The sequence below is a fragment of the Strix aluco genome, chromosome 28 (assembly GCF_031877795.1).
Source record: "Strix aluco isolate bStrAlu1 chromosome 28, bStrAlu1.hap1, whole genome shotgun sequence".
Classification (NCBI taxonomy): domain Eukaryota; kingdom Metazoa; phylum Chordata; class Aves; order Strigiformes; family Strigidae; genus Strix; species Strix aluco.
Window position 1 is genome coordinate 1,594,464 of NC_133958.1, and position 21,653 is coordinate 1,616,116.

The window sequence follows — 21,653 nt, forward strand, 5'->3', positions numbered from 1 at the left end:
CCACCACCAAAGCTTAGACCTCAGCCCTGGCATTACAGAAACCCCAGGTTTTGATGTTTGTGTTCTCTTCTGCCCTTACCAAGCAGCCCACTTTTCTTTCCACTTAATCTATGACAGTTTTAAAGTCTTGGTACTTCTAAGTTAAAAAAAGAAAACCTGCTTTCTTAAGTATCTAAACACCAAGTTCGATGATGTAGCAGATGAACACCTCAAAATGCTTCTGCTTTCTGCTTCCAAAGAGGTATGACACAACGCAAGATTACAGAGGCACGTCCACGGGCTGAATCTGATAGCAAAAGCTATTCATGGCAGAAAAGGGTAGAGACTGGTGAGTATTCCACTTGAAATCATTTATTGACAATTTGCCACATCTTTCCATCTTGCCTAACATATTTTTATCCTTGTTATAAAGTACAAATGGTTTTATACTTTTCTGACAACATTAAAAAAATAGGCTACTAAAGAGGCAAAATTCCCACTTTGAATCCAAAAATCCTGCTGTAAGAATTCAAAATTGCAATAGACAAACATAAAACCCAACACATACAAAGAACAAGTATGGTGAACCTCTTAACGCTTGACTCAGTCGTCAAACCAACTGAAAAGGAATCTGTTGTTCCCAGCTCTTACTTTGGATCCTGTGACCTTGCTTAACTGATGTGAAGTTTGTGTTAACACATACAACTCAAAAGGCACTCAAAGGTCACAAGTTCCTGAGCTAATAGGGGATATATTCCCAATGTAACAGTTAAAACAAGTCACAAAAAAACAATGTTTAAAAACTGGTATTTGGTTCATGTGAGTAGAGTAAGCATTCAGTAGAATCCTAGCTGAAAGCTGCTGCTTGTAACAGACTCAAATGATGGCGAGTACATGAGAGCATTTTCAGTACGTGGAAAAAAAATAATTCACTTGTGAGCATCCTTATAGCAAAATTCACATGCTAAAAAAAGAGAAATATTTGCTGCAACGTTAAAAAAAGCCCAAGAACAAGAAAGAAATGTATGTATATGAGATGCAATAAAGGCTTAGAACCAAGCAGGTTTGAAAGTCTGTACAGTTAAATAACTAACAGAAGTTGACAGGCAAAATTTACACAGATGTATTTGGCCCTGGGGGAAAAGGACCACAAAAGAAAGCACACTATTGATCTGGTATTTACAGATCAGTTAAAAAAAAAAAACCAAACCAAAACACACACTAAAAAAATTCACACGTCCTACAATGTGTGCTCAGAATATGACAGGTAAGCTTGTAAGATGTTGTTCACACAAATTCCCTATTTCAAATTTGGCTCAGTTTTCGCCCAGGAAAAAAAAAAAAAAAAAAGTAACATTTCTCAAAAGACGGAATGGCTACTGTCTGAAGATGCAGAACAGAAATAAAAAAATATGGGATAACTAGTTTTGGCCTGTATAATTTCTGATCTTCTCTTCAGAGATGCATAGGAGTATACTAAGGCCATATATATTTGCTACAGTGTAAGGCCTTTTGTTGTCAAAGCTCTGTGCGTCAGCAGGGCATTTAAGTTAAAGCAGGCATACGGAGTTCCAGAAGTGCTGCTGTATCCCACGGAAGAGGTCTCAGCTTTCCAAATTATCCAGCAGTGCCTCACTCTCAGCCTTCTTCTCTGGCGATGTGTACAAGAAGTTACAGCAGATATAGAGCGGGAAGATCAGGAATCTACTGTCCAAATTCATCACCACCTGCTCCTGCAAAGCAAACACAGCGGACGCTTGCAGAGGAAGCGATGCCATCAGAGGGAAGTACAGCTAAAAGCACCCAAGACTGATACTAACAGCCATTCCATACATTTTAATTATTATGTACTAAAAAGCAGAAGATAAAAAAACAAGATTCACCTTCACCTTACGCAGATGTTTTATAATATTAACACAGATAAGACACTCTCAGAATGCTCACAAGCCTTTGACCCAGTGCTGCCAACCCTTCTGCATCAAAGATAACAGAACCGTAAGAAAAGCCTGAGCAGAGTTGACCTTCATTTGTGCTGGGAGACTTTTCTGCCACTATCAGTTTCAGGAGATTTAATCAACCAGGCAATCCGTAACAGCCTACGCCTCAAAGCAAATTACAGTTTGTTGGTAGGAATGTTTTGCTTTTACTCTAGGAACTGGTTTTGGGGTAGCAAAAGTGAAACTTTATCCTAAGAGTAAGGAGGGCATTTACAAGGAAGTTTTCTATGTACTCACCATCTACATATCACTGCTGATTAGGATTTAAGAAACTTGATGATCAAGTCACATTCCTTACTAAATTCTGCTGTCACAGATGGGTGGAAATGGGCACATTCTCTTAAGAAAACAACACTCCTCTCTCAGGCTTTTATTTATTTTTTTTAATACACTCCTCTCTCAGGCTTTTACTTATTTTTTTAACAGACTAATAAATACCACCCTCGAACAATATGCAGACATGCTTTTAACACTTCAGCTTACAATACAAGAGAGTCTTCAAACAAACTCCAAATCTGGCTCTAAATAAGCAGGAGGCTGTTGGCCATATTATTCAGACAGGTAATCTCACCAGGGCTGGGAGTTTGGGGAAGCAAGCAGTCGTCCAGCAGAACGCTACACGAACAGCTTCAGCAGCACCACGGGAACTATTTTCACTATTATCAACACTAATGAGATCCACACTATCCTACCCTAGTTACACTTCACAAATTAGCTTAATCTTCCACTACCTATAAAAGGAACGCTTGAAATTCCACATAAGCAATGACAACAAGAACAGCTCCTCTTCAAAAGCACTGTTGACCTCTCAGCATTTTTTTCATGCCTTGGACTCCACAATTCAAGTTCAACTGCTCAAAAATCCACAAACATACCTGGTCCTTCTCAAGGGTCAGGATCTGATATCCCGTCGTTCGACTGCAAATAATTTTCCCACTGCTGTCAAAGGAGGCCAGACGTAACCTAGGGATATAACAACAGTTAAACTACTTAGTGTCCCATAACTTAGTTTTTCCAGCACAAAGAGTTTCTCCCAAGAATAACATTTTCAAATGTAAATAATTTGGTGGCAACAAAATTTAATGCAAGCACAGATGGAAAGACAGTTACAGTGAACATTTTAGCATACACCACAGGGTCTGCCTTCTTGGTTAGTGTTTACCTGAAGGCTATGTTCCTCCGAGGCTGCAGACTGACTGATCCACTGCACGGCTGATTCAACGTATTCCGTTTGAAAATGATGTAACGATTGGTGTAAGTAACAAGAAGGTCAAAGCCAAAGTTGAACCCCGTCCACCGCCAGCAGTACTGAAGAACATAAGTGAAAAAACCAAACAAACCAGTCTGAGTAGTGGCTACAACACGAAAGATAAGTGCCAACAAATCGAACTCGGGAATGGAATTCTTGGCTACAGAGATGGATGGTGGATTCAAGGATCCTTCCCAACACCTGTCTGAAACATAAGACATCTTGGTAGGCAACCACTTGCTTTAGTGGCCAACCCCTGCCGACAGATGACTGCACGAGACAAGCTCAGTATCAGCTGCCTTCCAAACAAAACTACATTTAACACAAGTAGAACTAAAATCCTTTTGCATTCTGGTAACCGGTGCTGTATTCCCGAGTAGCACTTAACTACAGGTCCCATTCATGCCCAAAGCACTCCCTGGAGTACAACATCCTTAGGTTAAGTGACTTCAGGGGGAAAAAAATTCACATTTACTGTTTTTTCACAAGACCTGTTACCTAAAGACACATACAGGTATGTGGAATACACAGGGGTTCTGGCTGTCACTATTACACATTTTAGCTAGAAAGCTTCCTTTTCCAGTTAAGAAGAAAGAGACACCAGTGATCAGAGCTGTATTTTAACTGCATGTATTTTACAAGTCTCAAATGACAAGTCATGGCTACATTCCCTCCTTTCACACACTGGAAGTTTTTCCAAAAATGGGCTTGCTTGCAGCACAAGAGCACAATTAAAACACTAATCCCTTATTCATCGCAAAGACAGCAAGCGCTTCCATCCTTCTGGGGAGAACAAAATAATTTCTTTAACGTACCATCTCCATTACCTCTTTTTGATGCAGTTTGACAATTAAGACCTACATGTTTTGAAAATACCTAACATGTCTGAGACATGTCAGACTTAGCCACATGCCATACTTACATCACCATCCTTTGCAAGTTTTCGACCACACCTCATGCTGTTTCCTTCCAGTTCCTCTTTATTTATTTCTTGAGGCCTACAAAAAAAGTACATCTTTAAAGACACTTAAACAGCTTTGTATGGTACATTAACGTGGGAAAGATGAACAGACCTGCGTAAACTGGTCTGACCACACAACTGACCCTTCTCTGAGCAGAGGTTAGACTAGATGACCTCCCAGGATCCCCTCCAACCCAAACTGTCCCATGAACATCCAACTGCTCTATGAAACTGCAACATAAACCAGGTTGTGACACCTCAGTTCAGCAGGACTTATACAACAGGATCTTTCCAGATAAGAAAATAATAGCTGTTGCAATGAAATACATTCTCCAGTCCTCCTAAAAAAACCAAAGTCCTTTCTAAATGCAGTAGTCTGACTTACTAGGCACAAGCACAAATGAGCGCTACTGCTAAGGAACAGCGGCAGGACTCTGCAGAAGAGCAGCACTACGAAGAAGCACCCACAGAGTCATTGTGAAAGGTTTCTCAAGTGGCTGGTTGTGCAACTTGTCTAAAAAAAGTTTACCAGCAGAGATCGTGAAGTGCCACAAGCCTCCTGCTTCTGTCATCCTATACCAACATGAACTTGTTTCACCCAACAGTTTTCACTGGCGCTTCAACACGTAGAAAAACCTTGCAGAGCCAGCACAAGTAAGATCAGTCCCAGTTTTCCAGAGGTATGTTACTCGCTTAACTTTAGACACGATTACATCATTAATCAAACAAGCAACCAGTGCCAGAAAGTCTTCAAGTTACACTGAGGACAAATGCTTAAAGTGAGTATTATAAATCACAACGAAAGGCAACAACCCCCCAGTTCTAAACCTGCAACACCAAATAATGTGTTTCAAGCTACATAAGCAAGAAAAAACACAGCAGTTGTTCTCTTCCTACTGTGCACACACACCACAAGAATTTGCGGCTACGGCTTTTATGAACAAAGTCTGTGGTCTTTTTGCCCCATTTCTATAAAAACCAATCCTGTAAGATGAAGTATTTTATGAATAAGTTAAGCAAATAAGCTAATCATGCTAACCAAATCCATCCAAGAACCTCCCGTGTACTTTTCCCACATCTTCTAGTTGAACTGGTTATGTAGCTGACCTAAATTCAGTAATGGTGATAAAAGATTTATTTCTGTTTAATTAGTGACAAATTTCACAAACATTAGTACATAATGTTCAGACAGACATTAGTATTCCCCCCTCTCAAATCCTCAAGCAGCCTCAGAAGATGCAAAACTTTTGGCTTTAACCACTTACACTGGTCTACCATATGCTTAGTGAACAGTCAAGTTATTCTATTTCATTCTTAAACACTGCCAAAGAGACTATTAGAGTAGAAATTATTTCAGTCATGGACTCAAAAAGATCTGTCTTGCATCTGCCACTGAACAAATGTTTAATTAAAAAAAAAGTGATCCACTTGAGCACAAGTAAACCTTGAGCAGCTACAGTTCAAAGTCACAAACTCCAGTATTACACTAAAAAATTCTCAAATTCTGAAGAATGAATAAAATGTTTGGTCCTTTTAAATGCAAACTACATAAAGCAGAAGAGAAACATTTTCTTCTCCTCTCTAAAGTTATCAAAAGAGCAAACCACATCACACATTTCAAAGGAATGTAATTTCCACGTTGGCAGTCTTAGAATAAGCAGGTGTAATTATGCTGTGCACCAGGTGGGATATGAAAATAGAGCCTTACTACAGCTCACTGGCAGTCAGACTTCACATTTTGTTCAGCTTAAACTTTACATCCTTATCTCTAAGGGACAAAAAATGTGTTAATGTACTGATAAGTGTGAGAGGAAGGGCAGCAGATCCGGATAAAAGGATGGTCTTATAAAATCTTAATTCTTTCAGCTACAGGTTGGTCGAATGTCCAAAAATATTTGCTTTAATGGAAAGGAACAGTTGCACGTCTTCCCTTCTAAGACATAAGTTATGAACCAGAGGCATCTCCCTGCAGGGTGGCACTACAGCTTGCCAGTAGAAGACAGAGAAGTGATCTCAGGGCTTCAGATAACATTTATCTCCCCGGAGACTGCGTACTATGGACGAGTGACACTGCAGCACGTAACTACAGGGAAGCACCCCACGCACACACGCGTGCGCACCCCCCACCATCTCCCTCCCACACAACTCCAGAGAACAGCATGTGCAGAGACAATTAGTCCATTATTGGCTATTAAACAAACAGGAACCTGGATGCCACCTTGAAGCATTAAGTCTGTAAATTACTAAAGTCAGAAGTTAAGACATATTGAGAAGAAACATTATATTTCACCCATTTCTTACCATTGCCATTAATGAAAGACCTTGGCGATGACTGCCAGAATAAGAGATTTGGACAGATGTCTACTCTTAAGTAAAACTTCTGCCTGAGATCTTTGGTTTTAGCTGTCTTAAAAAAAAAATCCCATACTGCAAAAGAGAAAACTAGACAAGCAAGAAAAACGTGGAAAAATACTCTGCTCTTTCCAAGAGCCACTGAAATCATCAGCACTGCAGTTGAACATGAAAGCTGCTCATTTTAAAGCTGGTATGATCCCCACCACCTTCAGCTTGTATGAGAGCTTACTTTTCCAGAAGCATGTATATCTGATGGCTGACAATTAAAGTATTTTCACTGTATTACAGTGAACTGCCAAAAGACATAAAAAAATAAGCAAATGCATGGTCTTATGTTGTGTCAGAATTTTGATGACTATGGTAATACTCCCTTTCATATTAACTGTGATTCCCATAGGAGCTAGAAGGTAACTCCCAATGTACGATTGCCTACTGTTGGATACATCAACAACAGCGTTACAAGAGAAGTTTTCCCAAGAAAACAATAGTATGAGAAACAAGCTATGACCACCTGACATTAATCTTTAGGAGCTGAAATGGTGAGATTCACAATTACATACGTTACCTCTACCATCTTCTAAAGCACTGCTATTGGCAAAAAGAACCACTTCTTGAGAATCTTGGCTATTCTTAAGACCAAAAATCAGAGTTTGGGCAATTTTTTACACTATTACATGATACCATCAAAAGAAAGTAATTAAGGAAGTAGTTCCTATATAAAACACAATTAAGCCATGGAAGCCACTGCCACGGGGTGTTGGGGCTAAAGCATAAGCTGTTTCAAAACAGAACTGTACATATTTGGTCTATTGGTGGTTGGTTATTCAGTAACGATGGAGCTAAAACCTCCAGCTGGAAAATCCTTAACTACTCGCTGCCGGAGAAGTCCATCAAGAGAACACTCACTCTTCACTTTAAAGGAAGGTGGGAGATTTGTAACTCTCCCGCTGAACGCTGCCACAGCCTGCACGGCCTTTGGTTCAAATCAGGACAGTGGTTCTTATGCTTTTCAGATTGCAATTAATAAGTGAAGCCTACCATTGCAATTGAACATGCTCATCTTCTGAACGGCAAATGCTGGGCTAACAGGACTGATGGAAGAAAATAAAGAAGTTGGTTTATTGGTTTTTGAAAGGTAACAAACATTTTGCAGCTTCCTGATCTGACATTTATTCTCCACAAAGCACACCAAGAACTAGGAGAGAAGACAAAGGCAGGAACAACTCCTGCACTTGCATTTTGCCATAGTTTAGGTATTTACAAAGAGATTAAGGGACCTGGCTCAATGCAACATGGCAAAAAGCAAGCAGAAGGAAGGGAGACAGCTGGTGATCATGCATACATCTAACATACATGAAAACATGCCTCGCTGCCCAAGCCACCACCACTGACAACCCCTGTTAGGCACAGGCTCAAGAAACCCAACTACACATCACACGCAGACACCAGTCAGGGTGTTACACGAAGTACAGCTACATGCAGGTCTTTGAAAGGGCACAGAAACGTGGTAGTTGTCATGGAATTTCCTCAACAGCAGTGCAACGCCAGCACAGTGCAGCATGTGGTCTAGGAAGGAGAAGAGATAGGCTATAAGATAGGAGGATTAGAGAGGAGGGGGTCTTAGCAGTGGAGAAGGATGCACTGCCTGGGAAAAGCTGGAGGTGCTGGCAGAGGAGAACTATCAAACATAAACACTGGGTGGGGGAAAGGCTGTGAAATTAGAAGGAAATGAGGCAAACGGGTCACGGGATGCCAAGCCCTGCTGGGTGCTGGGCCCTCGCTCGCTGCCTGGGAGGCTAGGATGGGAGAGGCAGGAACAAAGGTTAGTGTGGAGTTATCCCTGCATAAACAAAAAATGACAAATTGCCTTCTACACCAATACAGTTACATCACACAACCACCTCTTGCCCACCGAGCCCAGGGAGGAAGGAAGCAGGACAGAAAAGGCTTCTTCTCCATCTGCAGTACTGTTCCTAAAGTCGTCCTTAATGGAAGGCTGATAAGTTACTCTTTCACAGCCTCAACACATTCAAGGCAAAGTACCAGTGAGAAGCATTAACCAACATAAAAGAAAGCACAGAACATCCCTCCCCAGCACCTACCCCCGGCCGCATTATACAAGTTTTCTAGAGTTCTACTGTTTAAAGGACAGGAGATAAGCCAGCCCAAGGGAACAGACGGCTCCACAGAGAACAGAGTTTAAAACCACTGAAGTTACTTTCCCCCCCCCCGGCTCTTCTTAATGTAAACTCCAAAAGTTAATCACGACAGAATTTATATGAGGAAGGTTTCTAGTTAAAAAAAGAAATAAAAGGAAAGCCTGTAATATACCTACCCAATATCATTGTCTTGTTCTGCTCTGAGCATGGCAAACCACTGCTGTTTGTAAACAGAGGACAGCCATTCTAAAATTAAAAAAAAATAAATAAGCTTGGTGTTGTCTTTGGAGCTGGGAATGGGGATGTTCATAAACATTTGAAATATAGAAATAAAATTACATTGAAATAATAAGGTCACACTTATTAACTGGAAGGCCTATGCAAACCCACCACCTGATAATGCACTTGTGTTATTCATCTCCAGGCCTCCACTACAGAAGCAGCGGTACAGATAAACATCAACAACTAACACTAAATAACTCAGTACTATATTCATCTGATCAAGCATTCACAATTGCCAGAAGTGATGCAACTCAACGCATTTTCCTCGGCACACAAAGTTTTGTTAAGCCAAGCAGCTTGTTAACAAGCTCTTGGGAGAAGATGTTGTTTTCTGAATCCCCAAAAGAATTCTACACAAGTTAAACAAGAAGAAAACAGAATCAAAGGATACAGAAAACAGTGACTTATCATGGATATGGTAAAAATACACGGAAATTGTCCCCTACCAGGAATAAACATAAATCATTTCTTCCTCTGAGAACACCATGAAGATTTTATCAGCTGTATTAATTTAACAGATGCAACCAAGAGATAAAACAGAACAAAAACTAATAGCTTGCAAGTCAGCTACGCAAAAGGGATCAGAGGCACCTAAAAGCACAGTATATAAGTTGTTCTTAGTCAAGATAACGAACAGGGGCACGTATGCAAGGTCACGGATGAGAACAAACTCTGGGGGGGAACGGCCTGGGATGGTAGGAACAGCGAGAACCACTGTTACCGCAAAAACAAAACAGGTAGTTGATGAAGATGATAGAAGGGAGAAGTGAGATCAGAGTGCTGAGATCGTCTTAGAAGTCCCAGATGCAAAAATTAAAACCAGCCCTTGCTCCACTAACTCTAGAGTTAAGATTCAGACTGTGATAGAACCAAAATGGGAATTAACCAAAGTACAACAGAAAGTATAAAAATGATTTAAGGAAAACTACACAGATACGGAACAGAGAATGGAAGGAAAAAAAACATAAATCAGGAGATAGAGCATCTTCTCTAGTTCTGTATATGCACGTATCTATTTCATACGTGATATTTCGACTGTAGTTGAACAACAAACACTTCGCTTACAGACACTGCATATTTCTCGTACATCTTTTCTCTGCAAACAAGAACAGCCTCTCTGTTGTGAGCTCCTAATACATCATTTCAGTTTTCTCCTGCAGGTCCTACACACATACAGCGTATAAAAAAAAAATCCCCACACAATTATACCTTTTCTTTCAACTATGCAACATGATTTCCTTCTTTACCTCCTTGAGAACAATTTAATCTAGAATAATCTAAAAGGTTTACACCACAATACAAACTACCCAGCAATTTCCACGCTTGTAGACTCTCTCAGGTACGATGCAATCACCTCAAATACCGGAGGTTGGCAGCCAATAACCTGTGTGAAAGTGCACCACCAATATTTATCTAAGCCTCCTTTCACATGACGAGCAAAAGTTCCTCGTCCTAACACCATTTTTGGCTACAAACTGGTATCAACAGATGACAGGGGCTATCAAGTATTAAACTCTAACAGCACTTCATTACACACACGGAGGTCTCCACATTATGCTCTTCTCTACCTGCTCTCCCAGTTCTCTTGGAATTCAAGTTTTTTTTTTTTAATTAGTCATTAGTGGTAGAGTGTAAACATCAGATACTCTTCCTGCACTAACCACACACTCGCTGTCATCACGCTACCTTTCCCACTGTACGACTACAAAGCCATCAGGCCTATTTCAGCATTTATCACAGCTTATGAACTGTTTAACTACGAAAGAGTAAACATTTTGCTCTCTAATACCTTGTGAGCTATGCAAAAACGACACATTCTTTTTCAATAAGCACAAGCAAACCAGCCTCAAAGTCACAATTAATCTTGTAACAATTTAAGAAACATTCTTCCTCTGACATAAATAGATAGAAGGCTTCTGGGTTCAAGTACAGACACAAGATTTATCCACTGAAGAACACTTGAGAAAAGACAGTTCTGGTAAGTGGTAACAACGGCAACATTAAGATAAGGAAATCAAGTGTAGTACTGGCAAATTTCTGGTTTGCAACATCTCATTCACATGCTGACAAAGCCACTTGACAAGGAAATAATCCACAGTTCTCCTGTGTCATCATTAAATTAAGGAGCCAAAGGGTCATTCATGCAAGTTATCTTATTTTTTTATTACAGAACGAAGATGCCTTTGCACTTTCATTATGATCTGTACCAGTATCAGTCTTAAGTAGGATGGATTGTATTTACTTTACACATGACTTAAGCATATAAAATATCACATATCAAAGATCAGATCTGTTCTTCTGGGATTTTTATGCATAATATAAAACGTTATCACTTCCTTGAGATCAAGAACTGCCCCATCTACCGGACATAACGACCAGACCATTCACCCAAAGTGCACCTCGGCTGGGAGCTCTGTCACGCACTGCCTCCACCTGCTGTTCGAAGAACACTTTTAAATAGACATTTGAGCACAGGATAACCGAGTTCCTTCGTATTTTACTTCGTCAGAACTAGTGCAGAAGACAGTCTCTTCTCCATCTATTAAGGTTCTAATTTAAATCAGAACCGGGAGAAGGGAAAGCCAGCACATTTAAGCAGTAGTAATTGTCCACTTTCACTCGAGGGACTGGCAGATTAATAGCGAGGAAAGGACCCTACCCCCTCCCCACAGGTACCCCCTGTCACAGAGAGTCATAGTTCAGCTTCCGATAGCTGCGCTCTTTGAACATCTCAAAGCATGAGAAAAAGGTAACTCAAGGTTATTCACACAGCAACTAAAACATTACTTCTGGCAGAGACAGGACACAACAGTACAAGACAGACAAACTGAGCAAAGTGATGCTCACTACATCATCTCAATGGCAAGGAAAGTGTTTTAGAAGCATCTAACAATTTGATCAGGCTAGCAGGCTTCAAAAGAAATATCCCGACAAGTCTGGTTTGGCATTATACCATCACTGTGTTGACATCTATGGCAGCAAGAAGGAAAAAGCCAATATGAGATGAAAAAAATGGTTTTAATTTTACAGGAAGACAGGAGTGTAACTCAAGAACAGGTTAAATAATTATGTATGGCAAGAGTCCAAAGCGACGTCCAAGGCTACAAGTATGGACAGATGACAAAAGCCACAGATGTCAAGAAGTTACAAATAAGAGTGATAAACAGCTCAATAAAAGCAGTCTTAATTGACATTTGGCAATTACACCTATAAATAGACATCACAGCCACAGATGATTGGATAGTTATAGTGTGGACAGATATAAAAAAAAAATATCAAAGGTGGGTACATGAGAGCTAGGAAAAAAACCTGTCAGAGTTAAGATGCAAAATTGAATGCTAAGATTCAGCTCTAATGAGGGAACACTGAACAGTGAAACATGGATCAAGGACACCAGGAGCCAGAATCGTAAGTGCCAACACTGTTAGAAGGAGCACAACTAACTCGGGGGGAGGGGGGCAGAAAAGAGGGACCAAAAGAAAGCAAAACAAATTAAAAAGAAAGAGGAGCAGGTGTTTCACATGATAAAAGATATGAATGATGGTGGAGAAACATTTTCAAGTGAGAGCCCAACTTGGTAACACTTTTCCAATCCTACTCCTCTATCAGCAGGCAGTTTACAGAGCTTTCAAGAAAAGAACAAAGCCTATCTGTGAACTCAGACTTCAGCAGCAAGATGAGAACGGGGCTTCTTATTTTCCAGTGATAATGTGATATTAATAGCAGTAATCTATAACAACATTAAATGGCATTTCGCTCTATGGGCTTCAAAAAGCACCAGGACCTAGAACGAGGATGTATTTTATACAAGTCAAAATGCAAATAAAAGGACAAGAGCAGAATACTTGAATATCCCATCTCCTCCAATTCATCCTAAATATCTGTTAGTAAATAACACTTGTCTTTGAAGATGGGAGAAGAGTTCACAGCATCTTGTGCTTTTGGTTTTCGTTTTCAGGTATTATTCCAACTCCTATCAAAACCCAGCTTTTTTTAGAAAGATAATGGCTAGAAAATAGTTGAGTCCCATCAAGTTTTGCGCTCTCAAAGTTTTTTTGTCGTGTCTGGGACTCTGGGGTTATTTAAACACTGATAATGTAGTATGCACTGATTACAGAGCTGATCAGTCAGTTTATCAAAATACACTTGTGTGTGTCTTTTAAGGCTTTTATGCATGTAAATTTAATATTCAACTTCTGCTGAATCTTCAGCCACAATTTAGACATTGGAGAGAAACACGTGAGTGCCAAGACCAGTAAATGCACCTGGATCTTCCAATTATCTCGAGCAGGACAGGCTAGGAAAGGCACACGGAACTGGATCAGCTGAGTGCTCACTCACCTGAGGGTATTAGGGAATCTCTCTCAATAATTCTGGCTGATGCCAAGTCACTGATGATGTACTGTAACCTCAAGTGTGTGAACACCGACAGGAACGCGTTCCCCTGTTCCGATTCCAGGAATGCAATGTCATCCTCAAAATCTGCAAGATACAGCACCTGCATTACAATTTGTTTTCCTAAATATTTTCTCGATCCTATTTATATTTGAGATTGTTTTAACTTATTGATCAGAGAAAGTTATTATGGCAGGCAAATCAGGTTTTGCAGCTAAAATTAAGAAACTACTTGTATTCAAATCCTTTCAGCAGAAATGTTAGCCCAAACTTTTCCTCTTTTGAAATCCACTAGTGCCTTCTAGTGAGAAGGCAACAAAAGCTTATCCTAACTGAACAATAGCAAAAGCAACAAAGCAAAAACAGCGACCATGTCTGCTCACTTGAAAACATGTGGACAAAACAGTGACAAAGCTATGTGCTCACTTGAAAACACGTGGACAAAACAGTGAAAAAAGCTATCGGTGTTGAGAACCTGATGCCGGGGACTGTTGGCAGAGGGAAGCCTTCCCAGAGAAAACAGGAGAAAGTTTGGAAGTGGAGGAAGACTATCGTATTTTACTTCTAACCCGCGTCCTCCCCAATCCAAGGCCATGCCAATTAATCCTACCTTTCCTACGCTTGGCAAACCAGGCATCAGCTTCAGTGAGGAGTTGTTTCAAAGACCCATTCCAGGAAGGCACTAGCTGAAGGAACATCCACTAGGTAAAATAAACAAACCAGGGAGTTAATTGAAGAAGTTTTCAAACAAGTAATACTTGCGTTATTAAAAAGAACATCTTCATAATGTATTCATTCCTACAAAGACTCTGGTGCTCTATTAAATACTTTAATTAAATACTAAAAAGGCTGAAATTTTCATTGCATTGCAAATCAGCTATTCCTCAGGAGTTCAACTTCATGAAGCCCCAGCCAGCCCCTTTGCTAAGTACCTTTTTGAGAGCAGTGTACACATCCATTTCCACTTGCATTACAAATAGGTTAGAAGAGCTAATCAGCTGTTTCATGAGGTTTATGCTGAAAAAAAAAAATTAAAAAAAAAAATAAAAAAATCACAGTTTTATGAGACAGTATAGACAAGAAAGCAAGCTAGGTAACAAGCAACTGCCAGTAGCCTAGAAAGTTATTTGTGGTGAGCTATACACTTTGGGAGAAACTGTACTTCATCACTCAAAGTTAACTGAAGCCTGAATACCTGAGTTCTTTGAAGAGTTCAACACTCTGGTGAGTCATCAGGTTATTCAAGAGCCATTCAAGGCACCTAGATTAAAAGCAAGGAATTAGTACCTTCATTTTTCTCTTATATATGCCAACATTCCTGCAACAGTTGCTCAGGCTCACAAAGTCTGGTTGTGTACCACATGATTTTGAAATACTGCTTTAACCCGAGACATGAATGCATAAAAATACGAAAAAGTTATTTCAAAACCATGAAAATTTTCCAAAGTTTTCTGAAACTCTTATAAAGTAGCATTTAGTTTCTCTCAGGGTACGGTGAAAGCTAAATTCAAAGTACTATTCATGTCACAAAAAGCTGTGAGAACACACCAATTCACAGCAGAAGGACGCAGTGAGCACTAACCTCAGCATTCTGATCCCAAATGTGTAATTATCCCTCCTAATTAAGATAAAGTTAAGCTTAAATTCGGAATATTAAAGCAGCTTTGCGATAAAACAGTCAGTGATCACAAGTATTATTTCATCGTCACACTGAAGACCAAAGATATTGTCTTTATTAATACACTTTAGTAATTAATTAATTCACAGCACGGGACAACCATTCTACCATAATCTACACCAATTTTAAAAGTAATTGATTATAGTACAAACTCAAAACTAAATAGGACAAACAGAGACCAAGTCAGATAGCTTTAAAAAAAAATAAATTAACTTGGGTATTATTTTACTGTGTGTAAATTCACACTTTTAATTAGCAGTGTACAAAGCAGCTTGGAGAAAGTAATTCTTACTTTTTCTTCACGGAGTCTAACCCGTATGTCCCCGCTGAATTATAATAACCACACACAGTTTTTGCATTAATGGTTTCCTTCATTGTTTCACCACATTGCTGGATTAAGCCATCCTGTGGGGAGGAAAAAAACCCACAAATATTCAAAGTTTTATTTTCTCAACAGGAAATGTCAAAGATTGTGCAGTTTATACAAATTTTCATGCCTGAAAAATTACCAAAGTCACACGCGCTAGTGACCTATGCTATGACATGCAGAAAATTTAAACCAACGTTCTTCAGAAAAATAGATTGTTCTTAAGAATCTATCACGTGAAAGAAAAGCTTAATGAATACCTTCAGGGTAGAACAAATGATCTGTTAGAACATATTTTAATCTACTTCTAGATATGACTCTCAAAGCAGCACACGACTGAATCTTACTCATAGCATTTTTAAATAAAACCACTGCAACATGTTTGGGTTTTTTCCCCACGTAATCTGAAAAGATGATTCATTTCTCTGGGGGAAACAGTACAAGCGTGTGAGCATATTATGAACTGTTACCTTTAGCTGAAAAGAAACAAAAATATTGCATATCTCTTACTTACAAGCTGCAGCATGCAGGCTGCTGCTAAAAGTGCAACTACTCGACTGGGTTTTATTAACACATCATCTCTATACAGTGAGCCAAAAGCCACCTGTAGAGCTGAAAAGAGTGTAAGTGTTAAAAAAGATGGGACATTGAGCATGGATAACTAAATGAATCCTTAAATATAACCAAACCTCTTGGGCGCACACATTCTCTACAATCGTATTTGCCCACGTACACACATAAACAGACAACACAAAACAGGGCATTAACCAACAAAATACATCCTTTTCACTGTTTAAGCAAAATATTCATCTTAAACAGCCTCCAAGTCACACCATGGAGCAACGAGGAGAGCAGTCAAACTAGATAAAAAGAAGTTAAGCCTCAGGATTCTTCCCTGCAATTGATCACTAGCATAACGTTGAGATATTACAAGTTTCTTTAATTCTTCTGAAAACGCTACTTCCTCACTCCGTGGTGCTTGGAACCACAGCAACACCCTCTGTCAGCTCACACAGGTCCCCTGCGAGCGCTCCACTCGGTAGCTTTTCAGACCAGACAAAGACTTGATTCACACTCCAGCACTCGGGTCCCCACAAGAGCTGCAGACACCGATCTCAGGAGCCCCGATGCCGAAACAAGACAAGCGGCTGCTTTTCAGCTGCGCTTCCCACCTCAGAGGTACCAAAATGAATTCAGTTCTACTGCTGACCTGAGCTGAGCTCAAAACTGAATGAGCACAGAACATTCTCTCAAGTTTCTTATTTACTAGTTTGAAAATTATTCTTAAAAAAATTTAGTATTTTCAGGTTTTTTTGTCAGGTTCAACTTAACCTCTACCTCGAGAATTTATATTAAAGGTTCCCACTTACCTTCTATATCAATATTTTGGTCAGGAATCTCCAACTCTATGATGTTCATGCTAGACTCTTTCCAAGATCCACTGAACATACTGGAAAAGTAGCCCGACTATATGAGGGAAGAGGAGAGAAAAAGAACTCGAGTAAGAAATTTCATTCAAATTAAAACTGTTCAAAGCAGCACGTGGAACGAAAAATTGTTAATATTTACCTTTATGCAGAACAAAATGTATTAAGGGAACTTTTCACAAGCTAAAACATTCTGACATACTGGAGAAAGGGCTAATTGTATTTGCTTTGTTTCTGAAAGTGAAAGCGTGTACAGAAAATTTGGACTATGTGTCTGTAATCATAGTAAGTAAAGAGCTTTACAGGGCCAGAGAAAACACATAAGCTCTTTTTTCCTACAAACCACACTACCAATGGATATATAATTAGTCCAAGAACTAAGTCCTTAATGCTACTGGCAGACAACAAATCCTGCGGGTGTTAGGGAATGCCAGTTTGGGTATGGGGAGGAAAAAAAAAAAGCAGCATGCAAGACATACAAATTAATGTACAAGGTTGTAGTCTCATACCAAGAACACATACACATACACCATTTATGTAAATATACCTTTTATTATAAAGTGTAAGGCATATAAAACTAGAATTTGATAGGTTTCCATCCAAATGAAGTGAAATACACTGCTCTACTAGGATTCATGATTTTCCTTCTCAGCAGCAGATGTGCCCATTATGAGATGCTATCACTCACTGAAGTTTACCTGAGAGATCAAAAAAATAAAGTCTATTTGTACAGCACCATATTCCCTGACCTCTTAACTCAGCATTTCAACTCAGGGCAGCAAACGACACAAAATCCAATTTTGATTTTTATCTGATTACATAAATATTTCCATACCTTCGGCATATCCCCTAACTATGATGACATACAACTCTCAAAACCAGAGCCTTATTCAGCTTACCAATCCTCGTGAGGCTACCTGAGCTTTGCCACGTAGATCAACTCAATTTCACAAGAATTTATTATTTCAGCATCAGAAAAAGGAAATCCTCCATTTCTCAGATCTGCCCTTAACAGGTAGAGCGGCACCTTACTGTCATTCATCAAACTAAATGCAGAAACTTGAGAGACTAGGGAAACAGAGCCATTCAGACTGAGATAAGCTGCTCAAGGAGGCAGAGGAGGAGCCATGATTTCATTAAGAGTAATTTACAGAGGGAGTTGTGTTTAACCTCCCAACGTATTTTCCCTACAGGAACAAAATGCCAATGAGAGCATGAATTGAAACAGAAACCCCACTTACGAGAATGGTTAACTTGACCACAAAATTTCATCTCACAAGAACATCACTTGTACAAGGCCTCTACAGAACAAAAATCACAATTTCCAAAGTCTGTTTTGTGATTTAATATTCAATTTTAGTCATCAACCCACACTAAGTTTTAAGGAGCAGATTCATGAACTTGAGACGTAGCAACAACAGAATCACAGCGATTAAAAACACCATCACCAACGACAGCCTAAGGACGAACCAGAATGTGCCCACCCTGTTTATGCTGCACAACCTAAGTCTGACTGTCCAACCCACTTACATCCTCCCTTTGTTACAGAGTCAGCAGTGAGCAGACAATTCCAGCTGTGTCTGCCAGCTGTCCTCCCCGGCCAAACACACCCCCTGCTCTACCAAGAGACGGCTGCCACTGGTCAGTCTTTGGCTATACACAAATTACTTTCCTGCCCTCATTTTATGCTCTTTAAAAGGTTGTAACGCATGTTAAATAAAAGGTGTTTTCCTAAAAGAAAGTAATGAGAATTTCCCTCGTTGTGGCCAACTAAAGTAACTGCTGTACCTGCACTGGAGTCATGGCATTAACGTAACAACCACAAAAAAATAAATAAGCAAGAACTCGCTTCTACCATCACTTGTTACACCAGAGAAACTGCATTCAGCCTGCTGAGCACCTCAGTGACATCTTCACCTCCTAACACAAACCCACTTTGTGTTTGGCTACAGCTGACAAAGAAGCTCACACCTTTTCAGGTATAGTACCTGACGTTGCTTTCTCTTCTCACTTCAAGTAAATTGCTTCCAAGGTTAGACTCCGACTTTAAAGTTAACGGCACAACTGAATTACATATTTCAAGACAAAGCCATGGTTTCTCCCCATTTCTGTCACAGGAAAAGTAATAAAGAGGACAGACAGTAAAGATAACAGTACCTCTTCACTACCAAAACACAAGAAGTAACACAAAGAACTTCACCTTAATACAAGCCCAAAATAAAATGGCTTGTAGAAACAGCATGGTTTTTGCAGGTGCACACTAAGATTTATTCCTTTTTAGAGTTTCTGTGCATACCTTCCTCATGCACCTGCAAGAGAGCCTTCACCCAGCGATGAAGGCTGCGTAACAAATACAGAGACTCAACTCCAGCAATTTCACTTCAGGTTCCTATACCCGAGCCCCAGTGAACACTAAAATTGAGCCGTGCTTTACAAACCCACTCCGGAAGCGCTGTCTTTGCTCTGCAATAATATTAACATCGCAGGAGACTCTCAGCCATTCGTTTACCAAACAAGAACACGTTCCCAGGACATCAAAAGACAATTTTTAGGACTGTTTTCACAAAGGATGTGCCAAGGTTAAGATGAGATTAAAAAAATTAAACAGCAAAAGACAGAACTGAAGAAACTTTTCAAACACGAAGCTACAGCTACGCTTCCTAACAGTACTACCAAAAGCACAAGTTTTTTAACTGTCTGCATCCACAGAAAGAGTGGTAAGTCTGAAATATAAGGAAAAAAAACCCCAACAAACTCAAGTCACACTTAACATTTACCAGATATTCCTTTATTAAAAATACAGCTTCTATTGCCAGTAAGAAGTCGCTTACCTGACACAAATAGATCTTGTGCAAGTTCCACTCCTCTCCCAGAGCACAGATTTTGATATCACTGTTCTCCCCATTCAAAAACAGAGTCTGATAAATATACTTAGAAGTGCTTTTCAATTTTTTCCTATACAAAAAGGCAAACAGAGACACACTCCTTCAACTTTTTCTGTTACGGCACCAACACTAAATATAAACTACTCGACAGGGCTTTTTTCCTGCCCAGAGGGACTGACCACCCCCTCCTCGCTCACTCCCGCTCTCTCGTTTACTGCAGCCGCTGCTGGGCCCTTTCCAAGGCACACAAGGCACTAACCGCCCCCCAAGCGCCCCACCAACCCCACCCCAAAACCCTCTGCCCTCCATCGCCCCCTCCCCTCCTTCCTGCACAACAAGCCCCTGGAGGCCAGGCTCTGTCCTCGGCTGACCCAAACCCCCCCCCCGCCCTTGCCAGGCCCCGCAGCCCCACACGGCCCCTCCCTCTTGCCTCACGGCCCCAGGCCCACAGCGACCGCCCTGCGGCCCCTTCCCGCCACCGGACAGACCCACGGACCCCCCTGAGACGGCGACCACCCCCCCGCTCCCAGCCGGCCGCGCAGCGCGGACCTGCGGGGGGTGTTGAGCAGCCGCTCCTCCCGCTCGGCCTCGCCGTCGCTGTCGCTGTCACCGGGCCCCTCGGCCCCGCCGCGCTTCCTCTTGCCGCCCCGGCCGCCCCCGTCCCCGGCCGCCCCGTCGCCGCGCGGGAGGCCCACCCGCCGCCTCAGCACCCGGCTGCTCAGCGAGCCCATCGCCGCTCCGCCGTCGCCTCCTCATGAGGCCGCCCGGAGCGGAGCGGGGACGGAGCGAGGACGGCACCGCCGGGCAACGGCAGCGCCTCAACAACGGCCGGCGGCGGCCATTGCCCGCGCGGCTCTGCGCGTGCGCCGGGGGAGGTGCAACGCTCTGCGCATGCGCCGGCGGCGGGGCTCCGCACGGCTCCACGTGGCCGCCGGGGGGGCCCTGGGGGGGTCCCGCAGTGCTGCGGGAAAAAGCGCTGGCGGAACCCAGCGCAGCTCTTGATGAGGGAGGGGATTCTCCCCCCTACTCAGCGCTCGTCAGACCCCCCTGCAGTGCTGGGTTCAGCTCTGGGGGCACCAACAGGACACGGACGTGCTCGAGCGGGGCCAGAGGAGGCCACGAAGATGCTCGGGGGGCTGGAGCACCCCCCTGTGAGGACAGGCTGAGAGAGTTGGGGGGTTCAGCTGGAGAAGAGAAGGCTCAGGGGAGACCTTAGAGCGGCCTCCCAGGGCTTAAAGGGGCTACAGGAAAGGGGGGAGGGACTCTTGATCAGGGGGGTAGGGATAGGATGAGGGGTAACGGGTTTAAACTGGAAGAGGGGAGATTTAGATGAGATCTAAGGAAGAAATTCTTCCCTGTGAGGGGGTGAGGCCCTGGCACAGGTTGCCCAGAGAAGCTGTGGCTGCCCCCTCCCTGGAAGGGTTCAAGGCCAGGTTGGACGGGGCTTTGGGCAACCTGGGCTAGTGGAAGGTGTCCCTGCCCATGGCAGGGGGTGGGACTGGATGGGCTTTAAGGTCCCTTCCAACCCAAACCAGTCTGTGATTCGATGATTCTTGCTTGGCAGTGGATGACCAAGAGGAACTCTCCATCCCAGATCGAGGTCCAGGTTACTGAGTGGGAGCAGCAGCAGCAATGCAACTGCAGGAGCTGGGGGGTGCACAGCTGCACCCCCAAATCTGTGTGTGTTGCCCCCCCCCCCCCCCCCCCGCAGTTCACCCAGACACAGCATGGAGATGGGATTTTATAAACCATTTCTCAAAGCGCTGCTGGAGGGGGATTTACAGCATCCCCATGTGCTGGGCAGACAGAGATGGGACAAGAGATTTGCCTCTTTCTAAGGAGCAGGAGATGTCCCCCCCCCCCAGTGGTATTGCACCCGAGTGGACCATGGGCACCCCACTCAGCTGAGGAGCTGAAAG

The 21,653-nt window shown here is 41.9% G+C and overlaps 1 protein-coding gene across 1 annotated transcript; it reads right to left on the reverse strand.

Annotated features, from left to right (window-relative positions):
- Positions 1-329: 329 nt before the first annotated feature.
- Positions 330-20,580, reverse strand: GMCL1 (germ cell-less 1, spermatogenesis associated). The gene is made up of 14 exons (XM_074807963.1): positions 20,284-20,580; positions 19,681-19,804; positions 16,793-16,889; positions 15,937-16,034; positions 15,348-15,460; positions 14,573-14,638; positions 14,310-14,394; positions 13,988-14,078; positions 13,324-13,464; positions 8,877-8,946; positions 4,148-4,223; positions 3,139-3,284; positions 2,852-2,939; positions 330-1,712 (listed from the first exon to the last, which is right to left on the reverse strand). Exons 1-14 carry the CDS (start codon positions 20,463-20,465, stop codon positions 1,584-1,586), a joined length of 1,506 nt encoding a protein of 501 aa, XP_074664064.1. The 5' UTR covers positions 20,466-20,580; the 3' UTR covers positions 330-1,583.
- Between the last annotated feature and the right edge of the window lie 1,073 nt (positions 20,581-21,653).